Genomic DNA, 24,427 nt, shown 5'->3' with positions numbered 1-24,427 from the left:
TGGGAAATATTTATAAAAAAAATCACAAGAGGGCAAATAATTTTGACTTCAACTGATAATCATTTTAAATAAATGTGATTACAATTGTGACCAAAATAATCGTGATTATGATTTTTACCATAATCGAGCAGCCCTAATAATAATTATAAAAACTAAAGCTGACTACTTTATGGGTTTCGACTGTTGCGGGTTATTTTTGCAACGTAACTCCCGCGATTAACAAGCGACCACTGTACATGCATTGCTCGATTTTCTTTTTTTTTTTTTTTTTCCAGACTGATACCTATATACATATCATGTTGTTTTTTTGTTCAAGTGGAAATCAGTTTACAAATCATGTAAACTCGACTGACAGCTTCAATTCCACTATAAGATTTTAAACTGTGCTGCTAATCGTCAATAGGTTCAATTAGTGATGCAATTTCTTCATTTAGAAGGCTGGAGTGTTTACTTGTTGGAGTGTTTCTTCACTTTAACCAAGGTAAACTCCTTCTATAACCCTCTCAGCATGTGGCACGTATCCCATCATACCTTCCAGGGTTGTTTGCTTCCCCTCCTGGCTCCATCAAGGCTGTCGCTGTTTTCTTTGTTCTCCACCGTTCCATTACTGCCGGCTCCATCCTTGTCATTCATTAGACGAGGGTCAGCGTGAGGAGATCAGACACTACGAGCAAATAAAACTGGTGACATGCTCATCAGATCATCAGTCAGCCGCTAGATTAATGCTTTTGTTCTTTAATTAGCAACAGCACCAAACCGTGACTCAAACGGCACAAACTAATCATTAAAAATGAGAGGAGAATGAATCACAGGCGCACTCGTGTTTAAATTTCTTTTTTCTTTTTTTGCTTCGGGTGGGCGTTTATGTAGCTTGTGTGTGCCCATTAAAAATGTGTTTTGTGTGTGTATTAACAAGGGAACAAGCCATCAGTTGTCATTGTTCGGTTAATTGTTTGCAGTTGCTCATCTATGAAGGTAGGCGTTCTGACATAACTGCATATACCAGCAATGTCAGCTTTCAGGAGGATGAAGAGTTAACGCTTGTAGTCTTTTCACTTCTTAGGTTGACACACTGAAAGACATTTACCAGGCAGTAGTTTATTTAGTGCTGTAAAGGGGTATAGTTCACCTTAAAACAAAATCTGTCATCATTTACTTTATTTTGAAGTTCTTTCTTCTGTTTAACACAAAAGTAGTTATTTGGAAGAATGCTGGTTGATGCTACTTATTGTTTTTCCAACAATGAGAAAAGAAAAGAAAGAATAAGGTTTAAGATAAACGAGGGAGTGTAAATGATGAGGTAAATAAATATTGAATACTTATAAAGACTATTCAAAGCCAATCCAAATCACTCAATAATAAGCATGAGCTGCAGTTGACTGAAAAACATTGGACCCCATTTTCACCTATTACACTAGCCGGCCATGTTATTAGGTACACCTGTCTAACTGCTTGTTAACGCAAATTTCTAATCAGCCAATAACATGGCAGCAACTCAATGCATTTAGGCATGTAGACATGGTCAAGATGACCTGCTGCAGTTCAAACCGAGCATCAGAATGGGAAAGAAAGGTGATTTAAGTGACTTTGAATGCGGCATGGTTGTTGGTGCCAGACGGGCTGGTCTGAGTATTTTAGAAACTGTTGACCTACTGTGATTTTCACACACAACCATCTCTAGGGTTTACAGCGAATGTCAGAAAAAGAGTAAATATCCAGTGAGCGGCAGTTCTTTGGGCGCAAATGCTTCTTTGATGCCAGAGGTCCGAGGAGAATGGTCAATCTGGTTCAAGCTGATAGAAATGCAACTGTGACTCAAATAACTACTTGTTAAATTGAATTCAGAAGAGCATCTCTGAACGCACAACACATCCAACCTTGAAGAGTATGGGCTACAGCAGCAGAAGACCACACCAGGTGCCACTCCTGTTAGCTAAGAACAGGAAACTGAGGCTACAATTCACGTACGCTCACCAAAATTGGACAATAGAAGATTGTAAAAACGTTGCCTGGTCTGATTTCTGCTGCAACATTTGGATGGTAGCGTCAGAATTTGGCATCAACAACATGAAAGCATGGATCCATTCTGCCTTGCATCAACAGTTTAGGCTGGTAGTCGTGGTGTAATGGTGTGGGGGATATTTTCTTGGCACACTTTGGGCCCATTAGTACCAATTAAGCATTGTGTCAAAGCCACAACCTACCCAAGGATTATTGCTGACCATGTCGATCCCTTTTTGACCAGTGTATCCATCTTCTGGTGGCTACTTCCAGCAGGATAATGAGCCATGTCATAAAGCGAGAATCATCTCAGGATGGTTTCTAGAGCATAACAATAAGTTCAATGTACTCAAATGGCCTCCACAGTCACCAGATCTGAATCCAATAGAGCACCTTTGGGATGAAGTGAGATCTGCACATCCTTAAAGTCACACAACAAAGGGTTGCTTATTTCGTAGAAATTAGAGCATGGAGTAATTAGAAGAATGTTTATTCACAAAAACCGACCACAAAAAACAAAAAAAACAAACAAAAAAAAAAAAAACTCATTTACCTCTTTTATTAAAAATATGTTTCAAATGTGTAAAAAAATTAATTAAGTTGTTCTCATATCTATTGATTGCAGAAAATGGAGAATTGTTGGCTTCGCCATGTAGCATTAAAACATCCTGATTCATTCTCAAAACTGTGAACCTCCCTCCTTAAAGGCATAGTTCACCCAAAACTGAAAATTCTGTCATCATTTATTCATCCTTCAGTTTTTCCAAACTCATTTTTCTGTCCTTCTTTTGTTGAACACAAAATTATATACTGTAGTTTGAGGAAAGCTGAAAACTTGTTACCGTTGACTTCAAAGGTACTAGTTTTTCCTACTATGGATGTCAATACAGGCTTTCTTTAAAATGTATTATTTTGGGTTAAATAGAAACTCAAAAAGGTTTTAACCACTTGAGGGCGAGCAGATAGTGAGTAAATGTTCATTTTGGGTGAACTGTCCCTTTAAATCAGACTTTTGGCTTTCTGAAGGCCCACTTTGAGAGGCCGGGCTTTGATTGACAGGTGCTAATGGGGTCAGAGGTCAGAAACAAGTACATTAGGGCTTTTTTGCTCATGCTGACCCCTGCACACTTTCTGTCAAAGCTGAAGGGCAGCATGATGCATTTCTGCTGCTCGATACGTCTGAGTGACCGGCCATCCCTATGGACGTCACCCCTGCCGCCCTGGCCCAAAACTACATATTATACATGACTACTGCGGTCACTAGACGCCTCTGGCTTGATTAAAGCAGCATTTTCACACTGTTTGTTACAGTTGTTCTCATTAACGAGCATGTCTGGTTGCACAAAATCAGCTAAGCTTGGCACAACATCCGCTAAATGATGCGTTGGGTATAAACATGGCTATCCAAGTGAAGCCTGAAATGCCACATACAATTAATTATTGCATTTTATTGGACACACTCACACATTGATATGCCTTGTGCAAGTCATTATCCTTTTACAAACACATTTACACATATACGTGGTGCATATTTGTAATTACTGTCAAGCATAATGCGACACACACACACTTGTACGCTAGTAAAAGCAACTGCATGACTAATGATCATTCTCAAATCCTGACATGAGATAAATTTGGTGTTTTTCTTGAGAGAAATTCATCAGTTCTGGCACATCCGCTCTAATGGTCTTTTAATGCTCAAATCAGCAGCCATTTCTGTCAGAGGAAAATTCCTCCCTTGAGCCTTTGCAACTGGTTGGCAAGTAAAATAACGTCTTATTGTTTGCTTTTTTTTTTTCGTGGGGAGAAATAAAGGAGACTCGTTTTACTCGTCGTTAGCTAGCATTTGCATTTATTGCCTGTTTATTTTACCATTAAATGTATTTTCTTTCTTTATGTTCTTTGTAAGTGTTTTTTTAGTGCTTTTTGTAAAGTATGTGTTCTTGCTTTCCATCTGTGCTGTTTAAATGCTGGTCTGTGAAAATGTACATCAAACGTGTCCAAATGTCAATCAGAAGTATTTGGTTAGCGAGTCACATCTGCCACCATAAGCAATGCTGTTCTAAAATGGTATGCAACATTAAAGTAGGAACTTTTTTCTTATTGTTTATACATTTAAAGAGTCAATCATCCTTATGTTCGCCATTTTAAATATTTTGTTGACTAAAGCATGTTTTTTTCTTCAGTTTTTCATAGTTTCTGTTTATTTGTTCTGTTTTGTAGGGGATACATGTACAGGCTGACATGGACTTTACAGCTGAGGTGACCGGTAACAAGTCTGGCCCTTTCACTAACAAGTAAGGAAACTGTGTGTGTGTGTGTGTGTGTGTGTGTGTGTGTGTGTGTGTGTGTGTGTGTGTGTGTGTTTGTGTGTGTGAGATACATTTACCCTACTGAGGCTTGTAAACCTTTCTTTCTTTCTTTCTGTCTTTCTTTCTTTCTTACTTTTTCTTTCTTTCTTATGTACAAATGGGGAAAATAAGTATTGAACATGTCACCATTTTTCTCAGGAAACATATTTCTAAAGGTGCTGTTGAATTGACATTTTCCCCGGATGTTGGTAACAACCAAAGAAATCCATAAATAAAAGAAAACAAATCAGTTTACAAATTAGGGTATGCATAATAAAATTAAATGACGAAGAGAAAAAGTATTGAACAGATGAAGAAAGGGAGGTGAAGAAAAGCAGTGAACGCCCAGACAGCAGCTGAAATCTCTCAGTAGTTCTTCAGCAACCCTCTGCCCTTCCTCAGTGTAAATGAATATTAGCTGCTTCAGTCCAACATCTACATTATCATGATGATGAAGATGAAACCAGGATGGATTTTTTTAGCAAGATAATGAGCCAAAACACAGCCAAGGAAACTCTCAAATGCTTTCAGAGAAAGAAAATCAAGCTGTAGAATGGCCCAGCCGATTCCCTGATTTGAATCCAATTGAAAATACAAATTAAAGATCAGATTTGATAGGACCCACAGAACCATCGAGAATTTTACACTCCGTTGAAGTCTGTGAATAACTCACCTGAGCATTCTCCTTCATTCTCTTCATTCTCCATTTGAGAGGCGTCTTTAAGCTGCAATCGCCAAAAAAGCCTCTTATATAAAGTATTAAATACATTTCAGTAGTTCAGTACTTTCTCCTTGTGCTATTTTATTGTTATTACACAACTCATTTTCAGATTTTTTTTTTTTTATGTTCGTATTGTTTGGGTTTTTAACAAAATCTGGTTCAATTCCATGTCAACTGCTCATTTAGTAATATTATTCCCAGGAAAAAACATAAAAAAACATGACACGTTCCATTCTTATATTTCCCACTGTATGTATGTGTGTATGTGTGTATGTATGTATGTATGTATGTATGTATGTATGTTTGTATGTATGAATGTATACAGTATATGTATGTGCAGTATGAAAAGTTCACTGAGAATATGAAACTAATATGAATAATTGATTAACAAATTTTAAATGTCATCTTTTATTCGTCCTCCGCTTGTTCCAAACATCTTTGAGTTTGATATAAGTTGAGGGAGATATTTTGATGAATGTTGGAGAGCAGCAGCCATTGACTTTCACAGTATTTTTGTTCTGACTTTGGATGTTAGTGGCTACTGGTTTCCAACATTCTTCATAATATCTTGTTTTGTTTTCAACTGAAGAAAGAGAAAAGTGTACAATCACATCAGTGTGAGAAAATGGTGAGGAAATTGTTATTTTGGGGTGAACTGTCTCTTTAAAATTATTATGACCCTACACTTTTGCATGGTAGTGTATTTAAAAAAAAAAAAAGTCAATCAAGTTGATTTAAGAAGTCAGTTGATTTTGTATATGCAATATAACAGTGTTTCTCAACCACGTTCCTGGAGGACCACCAGCTCTGCACATATTCCATGTCTTCTTGACCATGATTTAGATCATCAGCTCATTAGGAGAGACTGAAAGAGCTGTAATGAGTGTGACAAACAAAGGAGATATCCAAAACATGCAGTGTTGGTTGAGAAACACTGTAATATATACCTGAAATTCTCCCTTATGATTTACCATGAATGACCCAAAGCCGCAATCCAATGTCACATGATCAATTAGACACATGTACTCATTTTACTAATGATCTAGAAAATGTTTAGCATCTAAAATAGTTCTTCCTAATTTTACATCATTGCTTTTCTTTTGATTTGAATATTTTTATAATCCTTTTATTCTTTATCTTCAGGTGTATTATTAAAAAATCCTTGATTTTCAATGAGTTCAATGAGTTCACTTTTAGTTCCCACTGTATTCTATATGTTGTTGTTTTTGTTATTTAATGCTGTGCTTTTATTTAAAAAACAATCTCTCCCTCATATCGTATCATTAGCTTACATCCCAATTTTTCTGCTACTCATTGAGAAGATCAAGGCTTTGTGGCACTTGCATATAAAATGATTATTCATTAAGCAGCTTCAGAAAGCAGAGGGGAAGGGCTCACACAACACAAACAAACACATGCATTAATCAAGGAGAGAGATGACTAATGAGCCAGTCTGGGATTAGAGACTCTCTCGCCAGCCTCCTCGGAGTCCCACAGCGCATCTGAACATTAGAGCTGGCCTTCAATACCTCTGATCGACACTTCTGATACACACTCACTGTTCCTGTACACCAGCAACACACACTCAAACACCAGTTCGGGCTGTGCTTTATTAAATAATAATAATAATAATAATAATAATTAAGTAGACAGACAGACAGACAGACAGACAGACAGACAGATAGATGGTTGGTTGGTTCGTTGGTTTGTCCGTTCGCTGGTTTCTTCTTTTGTTGGTTCGTTCATTGGTTTGTTGGTTCATTCGCTCGTTGATTCAATGGTTTGTTGGTTCGTTTGTTTGTTGGTTTGTTCATTTGTTGGTTTGTCCGTTCATTCATTCATTGGTTGGTTTGTTGGTTTGTTCATTCGTTGGTTTGTTGGTTTGTTCATTCATTCATTGGTTGGTTTGTTGGTTGGTTCATTCATTGGTTCATTCATTGTTTCATTCATTGTTTTGTTCATTGTTTCGTTTGTTGCTCGGCCTGTCAGCCAGTCGGTCATCAGATACATTTTTCTGTAATGATTGGGGAGATTTTTTGACGTAGATTTGTGTAGGAAAAATAAATAAATAAATTGCAAGCAAAGATAAAAAATAGCACAGACTAAAAAAAAAAAAAAACTGTTTGTTTTTCAGGAGAGCATAAAAGTGTTTATTAAATGATTTTTAAAAGAAATTATTAATTAAATGTAAAATTGTTAATTTATAATTAAATTAAAAATAGCTTTATTGTTAAAGCTACAAAAAGATTTTCTCTTTGTCTTCTGTTTATTAGACTTATGTAATTATGAGCATGGATGCATGGATCCAATATAATGATGCCATTCGTTTTCTTTTTTTTATCTGTTTTTGTTCACATAAATAACTGTTTATGAGAATACATAGGCTTTTGACATAATATTCTGTTTGTGTGTCCATACAATCACAAAACAACCAAACAGACAAAAATGTTTTTGTGTAATCCTAACCACAGAGGTGTTCATGGTATTTTATCATGCTTTATTACTGTAATCTATCAGTTGCCAACCAGTTTTCTTCTTTTTTTTTTAATATCATGCTATTTTATATTTGCATTGCATTTGTAGTGTAAATGGAAGTGCAGTTAGTTGCAATACTGTACATGCAAGAAATGTTAATGGTCAGAAATCAAGATTAAAGAAAAAAAGAAAAAGAAAAAGTTAATCTTTTGTTAAAGATTAACTATTGTGTGCACCATGGCAAATTTAGACTAAACTGAGCCTAAAATTCAATTGTCAACTAATACTTTCTGTAAAAAAAATGAATATGTTTATTTAAGTATGATCAAAACAGTAATTGACATATGATACTTGAGTAAGACTTTTATATATATTGCTTAGATTTGTTATAAGCACACACTACATTTATGCCAGTTTCAGTTCTCTCTGGTGGATTGTCAGAACATCAGCTGGAAAAAAAGGAATTCTAGAAGTGTTTCCAATGATATTATTTGTATATACTATTTTTATTAAAGGGTTATTGTGCATGGTGTCTGATATTCTTTTAAATATAGAACAATATACAACTATATCAGCTATGAGTATTGTTGTTGTCTTTGATGTAATTATTATTATTACTATAATAATAATAATAATAATAATTATTATTATTATTATTATTATTGTTATTATTATTATTATTATTATTATTATTATTAGTAGTAGTAGTAGTAGTAGTAGTAGTAGTAGTGGTAGTAGTATAATAACTAGTATTATTTATTTATTTTTATCATGATTATTATTATTATTATTATTATTATTATTATTATTATTATTATTATTATTATTATTAAAGCTGATGATGTTATTTTTGTAGTTAAATGCTTCTGGACGAGTTTCTGGTAGACTGCAATCGTTATTATAATGTCTTCTACTGGTGTTTGGTACTGATGTTTTAAACTCTACAGATTCTAAGATTGCATACCTATTTGCAGATCTTTAATGTTTTAGCTTTGTTTGCAATCTCTTGTTCGAACAAAGGCTTTTGTGAGAGTCCAAAATTCCCCAAAGCACATTCAGAGCACAGACGGACAGTAAGGAGGGTTGATGGGGTCACATCCTCACAGCATGACTTCTCTACCACGTCTAAACCAGCCTTTCACCATAGCAACCGGCTGTGCCATCACCGTGAGGAATGCTGGATGCTCTCTGCTCCCCGCAAATGATCCTTGAAATTGAGAGGGGAAAAAATGAATTATCACTTGCACTTTGAATGTAGAATGTGAAAGCCATAAGTACGGCCAGTGCTTTGCTAATAACATTTATGGGTTGTAGAAAAGTGTAATTCCAAGAAAGTGTTCAGCGGGTTTATGGTCGGTCAACTTAAAGGAATAGTTCACTCAACCTCACATCGTTTCAAACCCAGCTTTCTTTCTTCCGTGAAATATAAAATGAGATTTTCTTTTGAAAAATTGCAACTTGTAAGGAAAACCGTTTAGCGGCCACGTCTGTTCAGATCCAGAAAGGTAAAAAAAGATATAATAACAGTAAAATCAAATAGCCCTAAAACATAATAATAATAATAATGTTGATGGTGATGATGATGCTGATGATAATAATAATGATAATGATGATAATAATAATAATAATAATAATAATAATAATAATAATAATAATAATAATAATAATAATAATAATAATAATAATAATAATAAAACAAAAATACGAATATAATAAAAATACATAATATATAACATAAAGAAGTATACTTTTATAATATATTAATACATTTCTGATCTCACCAAACACATATCTTATTGTATTTTTTTTCCCAGGTGAATTTTCTCTCTGTGAATGGAGTCTACAGGATACATGTTTTTGTTGTTTTGAGAAAATTAGTTTTGAGAAAAATTGTGCTCAATGGACCTCTATTTAAGAATTTAGATTGAGAATGTAAATTGAATGTAAATTGTTGGTAAAACTGTTCTCGTCTAAATTGTTGCTTTGCCTATAGTATGACAGTTTATGCGAGGAATGTTTCACAGATAATCTACCATGAAATTTTTTCTGCTTGTTTGTTTGTTTTTTTTTTTTTTTTTAATGATTAAGGCCCAGTCTGAAAAGTCTTTAAAACATTAATAGAAAACAATAAGTAAAGAAGTATAGTTTTTTTATGCAGATGGTAAAGCCCAAATGAATCAATTTGACAAAGAAATGTATATTCACTTTAACTATACATAGAAATAAGGAATATGGTTATAATTGGTGTATTGATAGCTGTGTGTTTGAGCTAGATTTATGATGTGTTTAATATCATGGCTGGGATTGAAGACAGCATTTTTAAATACACGAGTTTAACTAATATGAACATAGAAAGGCCTAATTCTACCACTAAGCCCTTTCACTTACCCCTACCCCTCATTTTGCGCGTTCACGTGAAGGGGTAGGGTTGTCCCACTTCTCTTTAGCTTGAAGGCGTAGGGTTAAGGGGAAGGGCTAGATAGTCCTTGAACTGAGATTTTTCAGGACTACACTCGAAACCAAGGGGTAAGAATAAAAAAAATTTTTTTTGGGGATTGGGCCTAAATACAAACAGAAAGCAACAAACAAACAAATCCATTAGCATATTACTGCTGTTTCACTTCTTTTGATGCACTGAATAGCCATATTGAACTTTTAAGTCAGGGTAGTTTTAATTTGTGATTCCTCAGAGTTTTTGATTGTGATTGCTGTGAGATTTCTTACTTTTTCCATTTCTAACTTATTAATGCAAATGGAACATGCTTGGTGCAGTAGGTGGCTCGTTGATGCAACTGATAAAAAAGTAAATACAATTAAATACATAGTAAATATAGATAACATTGATCCTTTTATTTGATTTGATTTGATTTAATCTAGAGCAAGAAGATCGCTGGTCCCAGCTGGGCCAGTTTGCATGTTCTCTCCGTGTTTAAGTGCGTGAAATAGAATGCATAGATTCAAATATTATTGGTAAAAACAAATTATGAATGGTATTTTCTCCACACTGGTGCTAATCAAATGAACATAACATGGGCTACATTTAATAAATTATTGTTTTGGAGTTTCACGTTTGGTAAAAGTTTGAGGTAGATTAGATTTATTTATTTATGAGTATGTTATTCTCACCAACTTTACATTTTTAATGGAAATTAGTAGAATTATTATTATTATAATAACAGTAATATAACAATGGGGCGACATGGTTGCTCAGTGGTACTGTTGCCTTACAGCAAGAAGGTCGCTGGTTACAAAACTTTTTCTAGATGAAATAATTTAAAGCATTATTTTTTTCGGTTATGTCAAAGCTGAATTTTAAGAATCATTGCATATAAAATACATAAAATAATAATATGCATATCTTTTTATTATAATGCTAAAAACCTATATATATATATATATATATATATATATATATATATATATAAATATATATATTAATGTGATGTTACAAAAACTAAATATTTTAGAAAAAGAATTCATTAAAAAAAACTTAAATATCCTTGCTGAATAAACATATTAATTTCTTTTAAACTTTTGAATCAGATTGCAGGTAAATTGCCAGATACTTTTTTTTTTACATAGACTGCATATTGTGCACTCCCAGAAAAATAATGGTACAATGGGCAGTACCTTTTTATGGGACAGAATTGTACCTAAAGACAAAGAAACAAATTTGTACCATTGAAGTTTGTACCTTTTAAGGACATGATTTGCTCCATGGGAAACCAAAATGTACCTTTATTTTGGTTTATATGCAGATAGAATATTGTACCTTCATCAAAGATACAATTCTGATCCATAAAGGTACCACCACAGTGACAAGACACTTTGTACCTTAACAGTGTCAAAAATGCTTACCAAACATTTATTAAAAATGCCTTAAATGTTTGGTTTACAATACCTATAGTTTTGTTTTACCAGTTGTTTTATATTATACAATTTAATAATTAGTGTTTAGGTTTCTTTAAACATATGCTTTTAAATGATGATTCTTGTTTTAATGTGGAAATTATCCATAAATCACTTTGCCTTTACAGTCATTTTAATTTTCATAGATATTGTAATAAAGGAGTTGTTCAACACTTTTGTACTTTTTATATGAGAACAGTTGTGTACCTTCATTTCAGTTGTACCACAAAAGGCACAGAACAGTATCATAAGAGGTCTTTTCTGCACCATATAAGGTACAATTTTTACATAGGGACAAAACTGTTCCTTGAGGAACATTATTTGTACCACTGTGTACCTTATTTTCTGAGAATGTGGTGCAATTCATGAAAGAAATGCAATCAGTGTTTTGAATAGATCCATTGTTCCAAATCGATTAAATGAAACTTAATGAACTACACAATTTGCATTAATATCATCTATATATCATCCAATATATTCCACACAGCTCTCAAATTCCAACTCTCAGTCTGTCTGAGCCCACCATCTCAGTCTTTCAGTTTTCCCTATTCATTTCTATCAGTCTGTTTTGTATTTCCTTTGTATATGTGTCTCATTTGGCCTTCTGTCTGTTGAGCTTCCATCACTTCATCATCTTATTGTGTCACTAACGTCTGCCACCGTGGCCCCTTGTCAATAAGCCCTTCACTTTTCGCCCTTTGTTCCCCCCCCCCCCTCTCTCTTCATCTGTTTTCCTTCTCTTCCTTCCTTCTTCTATCTGTCTTTGGTTTTGCAGTCATTCTGAGGGGCCGCGGACTCATCTTTTCGCTCTTATCTGCGGTGCCATTGTGCCGTCGACTCCCTGCCGTCAAGCCCTCAGGCCTCTTTCACACTGACACCCGTTTATCATCATCCTCTCATCACCCTCTCTGCCAATCACACGCACACCCACTGATAACCATCCGCTTTATCAGAGAGACAGTGAGAAAATCTTAAACTCTAACCCCATCACTCCCGCCTCTAACTCTGCGCTTTCTCTTAACTGATCTCCATTCAGTCTGCGGGATAACATTTCAGACCCGCCGCCTCTGGGGCTTTAATTTCAGCCCAGATAAACACCGGAATCAAAGATTTGCCTTGTATTAGTTTCTGCCACAAGATTATACCTGGGTGCTTAAGATTTTTTTCTAATAGAAAGCTGAAAATCTCCCTTGAATCAATTAAGCGAGAGCAGCTTTCAAGTGAAAGGTAATTGAAGTAATGAAAAGAGGTGACGCTGGTAATCTGGGGCTCGGCGGTCAGTTTTGTAGTGGATTAGAGGCGCATTGTGAAGGTGTCAGCAGCACGTCGGATCGATACAGTGGTATAGCGATGACAGTGATGGGTGGTGTGTATAAAGCCTCATTCTGAGCTTAAGCATCTGATTGACAGTGAGCGCCTTACTAACTGTGACTCAATCAGACTTTAGATTCGGACTGTCAGATGGGGCTATGTGTGAATTTTCATTGCGTTAATCTCTTTGATTTTGCCAGTGTATGAACAACTTCTAATTAAACTTTTGAGGGAAAATGTTTGGTATCACTTATTGTCATTTTTAACATATTGTTGACTATAATCTACATTGCAGCTGCATGCTAACTAATTATCTTAAGAGTTTTATCAGATCATTTCCTTAATATCAGCTGAAAGTGCCACACCAAAAGACATTTAACTAACAATAAGAAGCTTTTCAAGTACTTGTCAATTTACTCTGGAATGCTGGAACAATTTCATTGCATCTTCTTAAAGTCTGGTTCCCACAGGTCATAGAATGTCTGAAATAGACATTTTAAAATTCCATGCTATTTCAGACATTAAAAATCAGGAATCCTCCCACCCCAAGTCTTGCAATTTCACAGATTTTTGTATTGTTACTTTTCATTTATTAAATAACACTTTTAAAACTTGGTAGGGATGGGATGATAACCGTTTTCAAGGTATACCGCAGTTTGGAAAAGTCAAGGTTTTAAAAACACCAACATTTTCTGCTATACCGTTCCTACAGTATATGTATGTTTTTTTATTTATTTTTATTTATTTATATATTTAATATTTATATATATAAATAAAATAAAATATGTTGTGTTCAAAGCGGAAAAAAAAGTTTTAGTTTTTTACTCAGACATTTAAAAAGAACATATGTTAGAGCAGTGATCACAATACCGTAAAACTATCATATTTTTATTCAAGGTTAAAACACCATCAGAATCTTATATTGTCCCATGCCAAGTAATTAGGTAATAGTCAAGTAAGATTGCAAGCTAATTACTGTAAGATTTTTAAATTCATTGATTTAATTTATTTAGCACTGCAGCCATGAGCCGCATATTTAGCGTTTCAGATATCTGGTTTGGATTAATGTTGTAGACAAGGGGTTCACAAACTCGGTCTTGGAAGGCCGAGCCCTGCAAAGTTTAGGCTGCGTCCGAAATCGCCTAATACTCAGTAAGTACTGCATTTGAATTTACTACTTGACCATTAGAAAACTACTTTCCATACAGTATGAATGTTAGTAGTATGAATGGAACTTGGATGTACTACATTCGCCATTTTGTCAAGATCATGTGACCTACGCACGTCAGTTGCGTTGTTTCACTCCCATTCATGGGGGCATCATGGGAAAGTGTACCATGCATCGGATGTGCACTTCACAATCTCACCGGAAGTAGTAGGTCATCTGGGTACTTCTCGCATACTGTTTTTCAAATTCTATAAATTTGGATCTACTCACAAAGTTTTTAGCGTACTATATAGTATGGAAGTATGCAATTTCGGACACAACCTTAGTTCCAACCCCAATCAAACACACCTTGGCTAGCTAATCAAACTCTTCCTAGGCTTTCTAGAAACATCCCTGCAGGTATGTTGATTCAAGTTCGAGCTTAAATCTGCAGGACACTGGCCCTCCTGGACTAAGTTTGATAACCCCTGCTATATAGACTAACTGAAAAGATTATAGCGTTGTGTAGCTTTCATTGGATGCGCACTTCTGAACCTCATCTGAAGTAGTAGGCCATCTAGGTATTTTTTCGAATTCTATGAATTCGGACATACTACTCCGCTTGCATAGTGTTTTTAGCGTACTATATAGTACAGAAGTATGCGATTTCGGACGCAGCCTTAGTTGCAACCTCAATCAGACACACCTGGGCTAGATAATCAAGCTCTTACCATGCTTTCTAGAAACATCCTTATAAGTGTGTTGAGGCCAGTTGAAGTTTAAATCTGCAGGACACCGACCCTCCAGGACCGAGTTTGAGAACCCCTGCTATAGATTAAATGAAAAGATTAACAAGACCTTTGAATTAAATAAAACAATGTTTAATGTAGCTTTCAGTCCAGCTTTCTTTGGCTTTAGAGATATATATTAAATTTTTTCTTCTTCTCAGTGCTTATTATAAAAATTCAGCTTTTTACTCTGTGAAAGTTAGGAGATTTGACATTTGGCTTAGAGTGGGAACCCTCTGTCTGTTGACATTTTTGGGATCCGAGGCTCATCCTCGTGAGGAAATGTATTGTAAATACTGATCTGTACTGACTTGTAAAACTGCAAACTGCACCTTTAGTTCCACATCCAGAAGATTTGTTCCATGGACTTCTATCATTAGTGTATTAGCGTAGCCATGTTTACCATTGAAATCACTGTGGTATTCAGCATCAGACAAGATTTAATACTTAGATATAATCCTAAAATTACTTAGAATTTTTTTGTCTGAATAGTCCTTAAGGCAGTGTGTTGCTCTAAAGTGACCTGCCAATTACTTTGCATTTGCAAAGTGCTGTTTAAGTAAGTTTTACAAGCCCCTGTATTTATTCTGACAGAAAACAGGTTTAATTTTAGTCATCCTTTAATGCCGCGGGTCTGATGTATTAGCTGCGGGAGACTGTAAGAGTGATTGTGCATACGGCTCTTTCCGCATCCCCGTTGAGTGACTGGATGCCTGATTGTGAGGCCGAATTAAAGTCCTTCTGAATAGGAGGATTATTTCAGCCCTGTAGGGGAGCTTTACTCTGGGTTAAACACTCACAGGTAAACAGTCATCCTTGTTCACACCTCTTCACATGCATTTTCCATTACTCAGTGCTCTCCAGCCTACATCAGACATCTACGAATGCGCAGCACAATAGCCCGACGCATAAAGAAACTGCAACTGCATTCACTGAGAGAAGCAGCATCGCATGTTTCTCCAGGAACCCACACTCGGCCCATACAAAATCAAAAGAGAGACTGTTAATCTGAACCACAGCTCTTATTTGTGCAAAGCTGCTGAAGCTCAGCACTTTGAAGATGGAGAGTTGAAAAGACGAGAGAGCTTTGGTAATTTGCTCTCTTTTATTCCTATCTGCCTTTTATTTCCCTTTTTTGTACCTTCTGTCTGTATGAAAGAGAGAGCAGGTAAATAAAGAGGACACCTGCTCGAGAGTGCCCCTTTCCCGTTTTCACAGCCAGCCTTTCATCCGATGGCCTCATCTGTAGACTGTGTGGCAGGCTTTCTTCAGCGTTCATTTATTTGGCTATTGATGCTTGGTGTTTAACCAAAAAGGAAAAGTACAAGAGAGGTAATGAACGGCAGATATGAGGACTCTGAGCTCTTTTGCTAATTCTACTATAGCTGAATTCACAGGCATTCTTGTAGGGCTGGTCTTAAAGGTAGACAACTCTGTTATGATATCTTATTTTGGAGAGCTTGGGTTAAACTGTAGCCTTTATAAAGAGGAAGATCTTAGAATACATTATAGTAAGCTTAGTGGGACACAAATAAATCTAGAATGGTGAGAAAATTGTAACATTATTAAATACTGCCACATTTGTACTGTTTTCTGTCTGTCTGTCTGTCTGTCTGTCTGTCTGTCTGTCTGTCTGTCTGTCTGTCTGTCTGTCTGTCTGTCTGTCTGTCTATCTATCTATCTATCTATCTATCTATCTATCTATCTATCTATCTATCTATCTATCTATCTATCTATCTATCTATCTATCTATCTATCTATCTATCTATCTATCTATCTATCTATCTATCTATCTATCTATCTATCTATCTATCTATCTATCTATCTATCTATACAGACAGACAGACAGACAGACAGACAGACAGACAGACAGACAGACAGACAGACAGACAGACAGACAGACAAAAATGTCTGTGGCTTGCAGGTGCTGCTCAATTACACTTGTGTCACTGGCCTTGAACCGCTCCCACGGCTCTTGGTGACACCACAAAATAAACGGTAGAACATAATATTTAATGATAGACTTTTTTTATTTTGTCCATATGATATGTATTGTCACATTGCTCCGTTGGATAGAGAGATCTGGTGACTGGCCTCCCTTTTAGTTTTGTGAACTCGTTGTCATGTTCAACATAATAGTTTGGGATGATTTGAGCTTTGTGACGTTTATGGGACTTCCTGTTAAATGTATCCATCACAAAATGGGTGAGCTGTTGTCATAAAAGATTGGACATTTCGGTAGGCTGTGGCATTTAATCAATGCTCAGTTGGTACTAAGGCTACAAAGTATACCAGAAAAGTACACCCCCCCCACATCATTACACAAACCTGAACCACAAATTCAAGGCTGGATGGATCCACGCTTTCATGTTGTTTACGCCAAATTCTGATCCTATCATCTTTTCACAGCAAAAATGGAGACTCATTAGACCAGGCAATCTTTTTTTTTTCCAGTCTTCTGTTGCCCAATTTTGGTGAGCCTGTGCCAATTCTAGCCTCAGTTTGCTGTTCTCGGCTGACACTAATGTCATTGGTGTCTCTTCTGTTGCTCATCTGCTTTAAAGGATTGGTTCACCCAAAAAAACAACCCCTCCAAAAAAACAATTATTTCAATAATTACTTATGTTGTTCTAATCCCCTGAGACCTTCATTCATCTTCCAAACACAAATTAAGATATTTAAGATGAAATTCCAGAGCTCTCTGACCCTAGGCAGTAGTGGTCATAAGACGTTCAAAGTCCAGAAAAGAAACCAAAAACATTGTCAAAACATGCATGTGACTTCAGTAGTTCAACATACAAAGCTCCAATAACAACTGCAAAAAGTGTTGCATGCAAAACTGTTGCAAACAATTTAGTTGTGTTGAATTTAAACAAACAAATAAAATTTAATAATGTTCAACTTAATTTGTTTGTTTAAAATGTAGCCCAAATAAATTGTTACAACCACTTAATGTAAATTTTTTTAGTAAATCCAAGGAATCATCTTTGACTAATTTTTACAGTGTCTGAATTTGACTCCGTTTTAATATGACACCCTGATCTGATACGGTATAGACATAGGTGAACGAAGTTGTTTTTGTACTTTTTTTTTACCACACAAAAATCTTGGAGTTTCATATGACTATAATTGAATCACTGAAGTGACGTGGATTATTTTGACATGGTTTTTGGTTCCTTTTCTGCACTTTGAACGTCTTCTGGCTATATTTGGAGGATGAGGAAGGTCTTGAATTTCATCTAAAAAAAATCTGTATTTGTGTTCTGAAAGGGGATCATGAGGGACAGGAATCACATGAGGATGAGTAATTAATAACATCATTTTCATTTTTAGGTGAACTAACCAAGTGACAGAGATACTCTTCTGTAGACCTCAGTTGTAAGAAGTGGTCATTTGATTTCCTGTTGCCATTTTAATCTAGCTGTTCTCATCTGTCCTCTGGCATCAACAAGGCATTTTCAACCTGCAGATAGCATCGCTGCTTACTGGATATTACAATACTTTTTTTCAGTTTTTTTTTTTTTTCTGGCCACTCTGTAAAGATGTAAATCTCTGTTGAGAATGATTATTCTTGAAAATTTTAAATCAGCAGTTTGTAAAATACTAAGATCAGCCTGTCTGGCACCATCAACCATACAATGTTCAAAGTCACTCAAAGGAATGAAACCTGATTCAAACTTTCGCCTGGCGCTGCATCACAGACATCCGCTGATGGTGCGTGCACCTTATGAAATGGACGAGGCTTTTATACTTGACGCGTTTACTGTTGTAACCTTATTTAAAACAACAGGTGGCGGTCAAAAGACACTGACCATAAAATCAGATGGATAAACAGAGAAGCAGGAAGATTCCGGAACTACGTCATAAAATTAATATTGTTTTATTTATTATTTTAATGATTATAAAGATTTTTATAAGCGTTCAAGATTTTTTCAATTCAAATTTTGATGCAGCACTTGCTTTAGTTCATATCTCAGACAGTTCTACCTTTAAAAGTTTACTAAAATATTAATGTCAACAGAACATGGGTTGCTCTTCAAATATATATTTATTATGGCTAGAATAAAAGCAAAAAAAAAAAGTACACTTACTAAAAATCTATAAACTAAACACTTTTTTATTTAGCTCACTCAACAATTCACACATTACTGTCTGGCTAGTTTGTCCTCTACTGATATGTTAAAAAGCCAATAATGGTCCGACGTTCTTGACCATTATCAACAAAGTCTCGAAAAAATGGACATCAGTATATTATAAACCGATTGGTTCGAATATTCCTTTCCCATTATAAAAGAAATATTTTGTGACTTCATTTTAGTTTTGTGATTATTAAATTGTTTTAAATTAAAAATTGTAACATACATCAGTGTAAAACCTATGAATGGTGGAAAAACATATTCTGTAACTATATATCCACCAGCCAAAATCATGTCGAGCGCACCCAAAGCGAACCTCCTCGAACACGTACTTAAGCGAACTAGTGGACGTGTTGAGTATAAACCAGTCTTGGCTTAACATTTTGTCATCATTTTCTCACCCTTCTCTTGCCAAAATCCTGTTTGAGTTTCTTTTCCTAGTTTCTACTGTAGAACACAAAAGAAGATATTTTGAAAAATGTTGGAAACCTGTAACTATTGACCTCCACAGTATTGTTTTTTTCCATACTATGGAATGTCAATTGTTACAGGTTTTTAACATTTGCAATTCTTTTGTGTTCAACAGTAAAAAGAAACTCATTGGAAACCACCTGAGGGTGAGTAAATATTCATGTTTTGGGGGTAAATCATGTTTCTTTCTCAGTCTGATACTCTGTTTTGAACTCCAGCAGATCTTCTAGACCAGTGGTTCCCAATCTTTTTTCTGCCTGAGACCCCTTTTATATTATCACTCATATAAGTTTGCAGTAGGTATGACAAAAAATTGTTTTTAAACAAACAGTATGTTTATCACTATTTCTAGATATGTTAATGCACAAATAATAGTCTAATGTAAAATATAAAAACAAAACATCAGTAGGCCATTTGTGTTGGGTACACCTTGCGGTATTGGGGAGTCATCTGCAAATGGCTTATTAATTTGGACGGCCTCGTGCATTCATGAACAAGAACTTTGTCGCAAATAATGCACTGTGGCTGGGTCAGAGACTTTTGCTTCAAGAAAAGAGGATAAAATCATATTTCAGGTAACTATCTTGGTATTTCCTGCATTTTGTTTTTCCAGTATTACTAGTGCTTTGACCCGAAATGTTTGGAGCTTCCTCACCTAGGTCCAGTATTCATGGGGGACATTTTTTTGTGGAGGACTAATTACAAATTTGTAAATTTTTAGTAAGCTAGGGGATAAAATGAACTAAGGCAATATGATCGCTCTCTTAATTTTCCTCTGCTACATTTTTTTAAAATATGACGCGACCCCCCACAGAGCTCGCTGAGGCACCCTTGTGGGCCGGGACCCCCCCTGTTGGGAACCACTGTTCTAAACTATGTATGGCTGATTATACTGTATCTTTGGATTACCCATCAGTTAAACTGATGAAACTAAGGCCCCGTTTACACTAATTCATTTTCATTTTAAAATGCATAAGTTTTGCTACGGTTACGCCATCCGTACACACTACGCCGGAGTTTTTGAGTGCCGAAATGTAGTGTTTTGGAAACGCTGAAAAGTCCGTTTTCATTCTAAAACACTGCTGTATCGTCTCAGTGTGGATAGGGGAAAATGGAGACATCGGGGTTGCAGACATTCACCTTTCTGATTGGGGCTTTTCCTCAATATTAAGTAGCCTACACACAGTTCAATCCTGCATCCTCTTCTTGTAAGTTCAGACTTCGCAAGTTTGATATGGAAAACAGACTCCTGAGGACATGTTGGGTAAATCTTCAAAGAGAACAGTGTACTTTATAACTTTATTCACATCATCCTGGATACGTACGTTGTTTCACTATCTTAACAATAAAATGAAAACATGATATAAGGAACTGTCAGTTTTATTTTGTTATTAGCAACTAAACAGACAGCAGAACTGTTGAGGCGTCGTGCTGCCTACATGAGCGTCATCTTCACTGTATCCATATTTACACAAACCGGAGCCAATAACAGAACTGCCTTCTTTCATTTTCATTGAAAATACGAAACATACCCTCTCTTTTGCTGAATATTAGTTTTAATAATCAATAATGGGCATTATAAAAGTATAACGTACAATAAGCTTATACATTATAGAAAATAATGGCAAACAATGAGTCAATATACAGACTGTACATGGTTACATTAATTATTCACTTAGCTTTGCGCTCAGCCAAAACACGTTACCTGAGAACAAGTAATAGATTCAAAAGACCAAAGTCAGGGAATATGTCGTTAAATATAGACAACAAGATGAATTAAATAGCATGTTTAACAAATATAGTGAGATTAGATTCAGCAGTATATCCTTGAGGAACAGTCCGACGAGCACAGCTCTCATCTGGCTTGATATGCTGCAGCGCATGCCAGAGAGTGTGTGTGTGTGGTCACGTGATCTGCGTTTTTAGTGGTTTAGTGTAGGTGGAGAGTTGTTCAGAAACGCTAGTGTGGACGCTGTTTTAAAACCAAAACGCACTAGTGTAAACGGGGCCTAATAAAGCAGCTTACCAACATTTTTCAATATGTCTCATTCATTAATTCATTCATTTTCTTTTCGGCTTAGTCCCTATATTAATCAGGGGTCGCCACAGTGGAATGAACCACCAACTTATCCAGCACATGTTTTACGCAGCGGATGCTCTTCCAGCTGCATCCCATCACTGGGAAACATACACACACACACACACACACACACGCACACACACACACACACACACACACACACACACACACACACTAGGGACAATTTAGCCTACCCAATTCATCTATACCACATGTTTTTGGACTTGCGGGGGAAACTGGAGAACCTAGAGAAAACCCACGCCAACATGGGAAGAACATGCAAACTCCACACAGAATCGCCAACTGACCCAGCCGAGGCTCGAACCACCAACCTTCTTAATGTGAAGTGAATGTGCTACCCACTGTGACACCGTGCAGCCCTTCAAAATACCTTCTTTCCATTATTTACTCACCCTGTAGTTGTTTCAAACTTGTTGTTTTTTTTTTAAGAAAAATTTTTTTTTTAAGCAGAATAAAACATTATTTTAGCAGCTTACTAGTAGTGGATCACAATTCATGTTCTTGTGCACTGTTTCTGTGCCATTTTGTTAGATTTGTCTTCTTCTTATACACAGAAAATGCACTTCATTAACAACAAGAACAACAGAAATGTGAGTTTGAAATGTTGGACACTTCATGACAAAATACTTTTCAGCCAGTACAAACAGCACACAGTTCATTTAATAACTGCCTACTGTACAGTGCGTAATGTGGAAAACATCTTTTTTAGAGAGAGAGAGAGAGGAAAAGGGAAAGCAAAATGGAGGGGTGCTGAGTTTTTTCCCCCTCATTTAAGCCTGCCTAATTATTTTGGGCTCCTTGGCCCCTCCTTGAGGAGTTGAGTCTCTTTGAAATTTCTTATTTGAGTCGGCCTTGATTAACGAAACTTCTGGCGAGTTGATGAAACTGCACTTCACAGGATTTACTCGTGCTTACCACAGTTTTTCCTCCCGTCTTTGTTGTTGTTGTTTGCGGTTTTCCATCTCATGGTGATTGTGTTTAAACCCCAGCTCTCTCTTTCTCTGTCTCTCTCTCTCTCTCTCTCTCTCTCTCTCTCTCTCACTCTCTCTCAGTTATCTGTGCTAGGGAAGCTTATCAGTGTTGAGTCCTCTGAGCTCTGGGCAGACAGCTCTCTTTTGCATTAGCATCTCAACACTCTCAGCTCTTTCTCCAAATAGGCTCTCACACACAGTCAGACACAATCTGCACCACATACTGAAAAAAAAAGAAGGAATTAAAGTTAAACAGGAGCCTGGAGAAGGGAGTATTTATGTTTGTGCGTGTGTGGTCAGTCTGCCAAAGTTATTAAGACCTCACACATGGGTAAATTATTAGACTAGGTGCCTGTTTGCGAGTAAAAGGCCTCGGGAAAACTCTCCAAACATTCTTTAAATTGCGGTGGTTTATTTTATCACCTCGTGCTCACTCACACCTGACTGGAAATCACAACAGCGAGCAAAGAGTCAGAGCTTTCCTCAAAGCCTATAGATAACATAATCGTTCACACTTGTATTATAGCCGTATCATTATGTGATTATTACAATGTGCTGAGAAAGGTTTTGATGTTGTTCAGTCTACTTATTGCTATTTATTTGCTGAAAATGTGTTTTTCTTCAAACTGAGGACACCTCATTTCAATGAAAACGTCACCACTGTTACAATGAAATTACAAATAGGGCTGTAAAATTATTGTTATCGTGGTAAGACTATGCAATGTATGTGTAACATTTTATGCATTGGTTGTATTATTTCAGTGTTTTAAAGACTAAACATTTGCACCAGTTTTTAGTCTAAATTAGTAATTTGAAATATATATACAGTTGAAGTCAGAATTATTATCCCACCTTTGCATTTCTTTTATTTTTTTTAAATATTTCCTAAATGATGTTTAACAGAGCAAGGACATTTTCACAGTGTGTCTGATAATATTTTTTCTTCTAGAGAAAGTCTTGCTTGATTTACTATGGCTAGAATTAAAGCAGTTTTAAATTTTTTTAAAAACATTTTTAGGTGGAAATCATTAGCCTCTAAGTTTTTTTTTTTTGATAGTCTATAGAACAAACCATCATTATACAATAACTTGCCTAATTACCCTATCCTGCCTAGTTAACCTAATAAACCTAGTTAAGCCTTTAAATGTCACTTTAAGCTGTATAGAAGTGTCTTAAAAAATATCTAATCAAATATTATTTACTGTCATCATGGCAAAGATCAAATAAATCAGTTAATAGAAATAAGTTATTAAAACTATCATGTTTAAAAATGTGTTGAAAAAATCTTCTATGTTAAACAGAAATTGGGGAAAAAAATAAACAGGGGGGCAAATAATTCAGGGGGGCTAATAATTCAGACTTCAATTGTATATTGTACCTGTTTATTTAAATATAATTACATAAATTACTTTAAATCAAAGCCAATAAAAATAGCTTTTTTTCTAGGGAAATATTATATCTTAAGAAATATTATCACGATACTCAACAGTATTGCATATTTTACCCGTAACGTGCAGCCCTAATTGCGATACATGTTTTTTCATCATTAGTTGAGTTTTCAAGAGAGAATGAATACATTAGCACAGCAGTTAGAGGTAAATAATTTGCATTTTAATTAGTAGTATGCTTCTTTGACACTTCCATGTTGTGTCATGTCCATGTCCATGATTGCAACATTATAGCTTTGGTCACTGATTTATTAATTATTATTTGTTAAGCAGGGATGTACTAACCTGATCTGAACTGACTGCAAATATATAGAATTCTACAAACTTGTAATTTCAAATAAATGGCATATTTTAAACTTGCCAGTATTAAACAGAAGGGCTGTTCAAATAATTAGCATATTAAATCTGTACGTTTAAAGTAATTTATAAAGTGACACTTAAGACAATATATCAAATAAATGCAATGTAGGTCAGCATTTGAGACTTCAATATTAATTTGAGACTTTCTAATGCATAGAAAATATAATATTAGTGATGGGTATGGGCTGTTATAAGATTCTAACGGTATGATAACCTTGGATAAAAATATCGCTGTTT

The 24,427-nt window shown here is 35.6% G+C and overlaps 1 protein-coding gene across 1 annotated transcript in view; it reads left to right on the top strand.

Moving 5' to 3' along the window:
- Window positions 1-24,427, top strand: part of pard3bb (par-3 family cell polarity regulator beta b) — a 641,621-nt gene that overhangs the window by 158,592 nt on the left and 458,602 nt on the right. Inside the window, exon 6 of the mRNA XM_056465228.1 lies at window positions 4,225-4,298. Coding sequence (XP_056321203.1) covers window positions 4,225-4,298 — 74 coding nt within the window. The remainder of the gene's footprint in view (window positions 1-4,224; window positions 4,299-24,427) is intronic.

This window comes from Danio aesculapii, chromosome 9 (assembly GCF_903798145.1).
Source record: "Danio aesculapii chromosome 9, fDanAes4.1, whole genome shotgun sequence".
NCBI lineage: Eukaryota > Metazoa > Chordata > Actinopteri > Cypriniformes > Danionidae > Danio > Danio aesculapii.
This window is presented reverse-complemented; position numbering and strand designations above follow the sequence as displayed.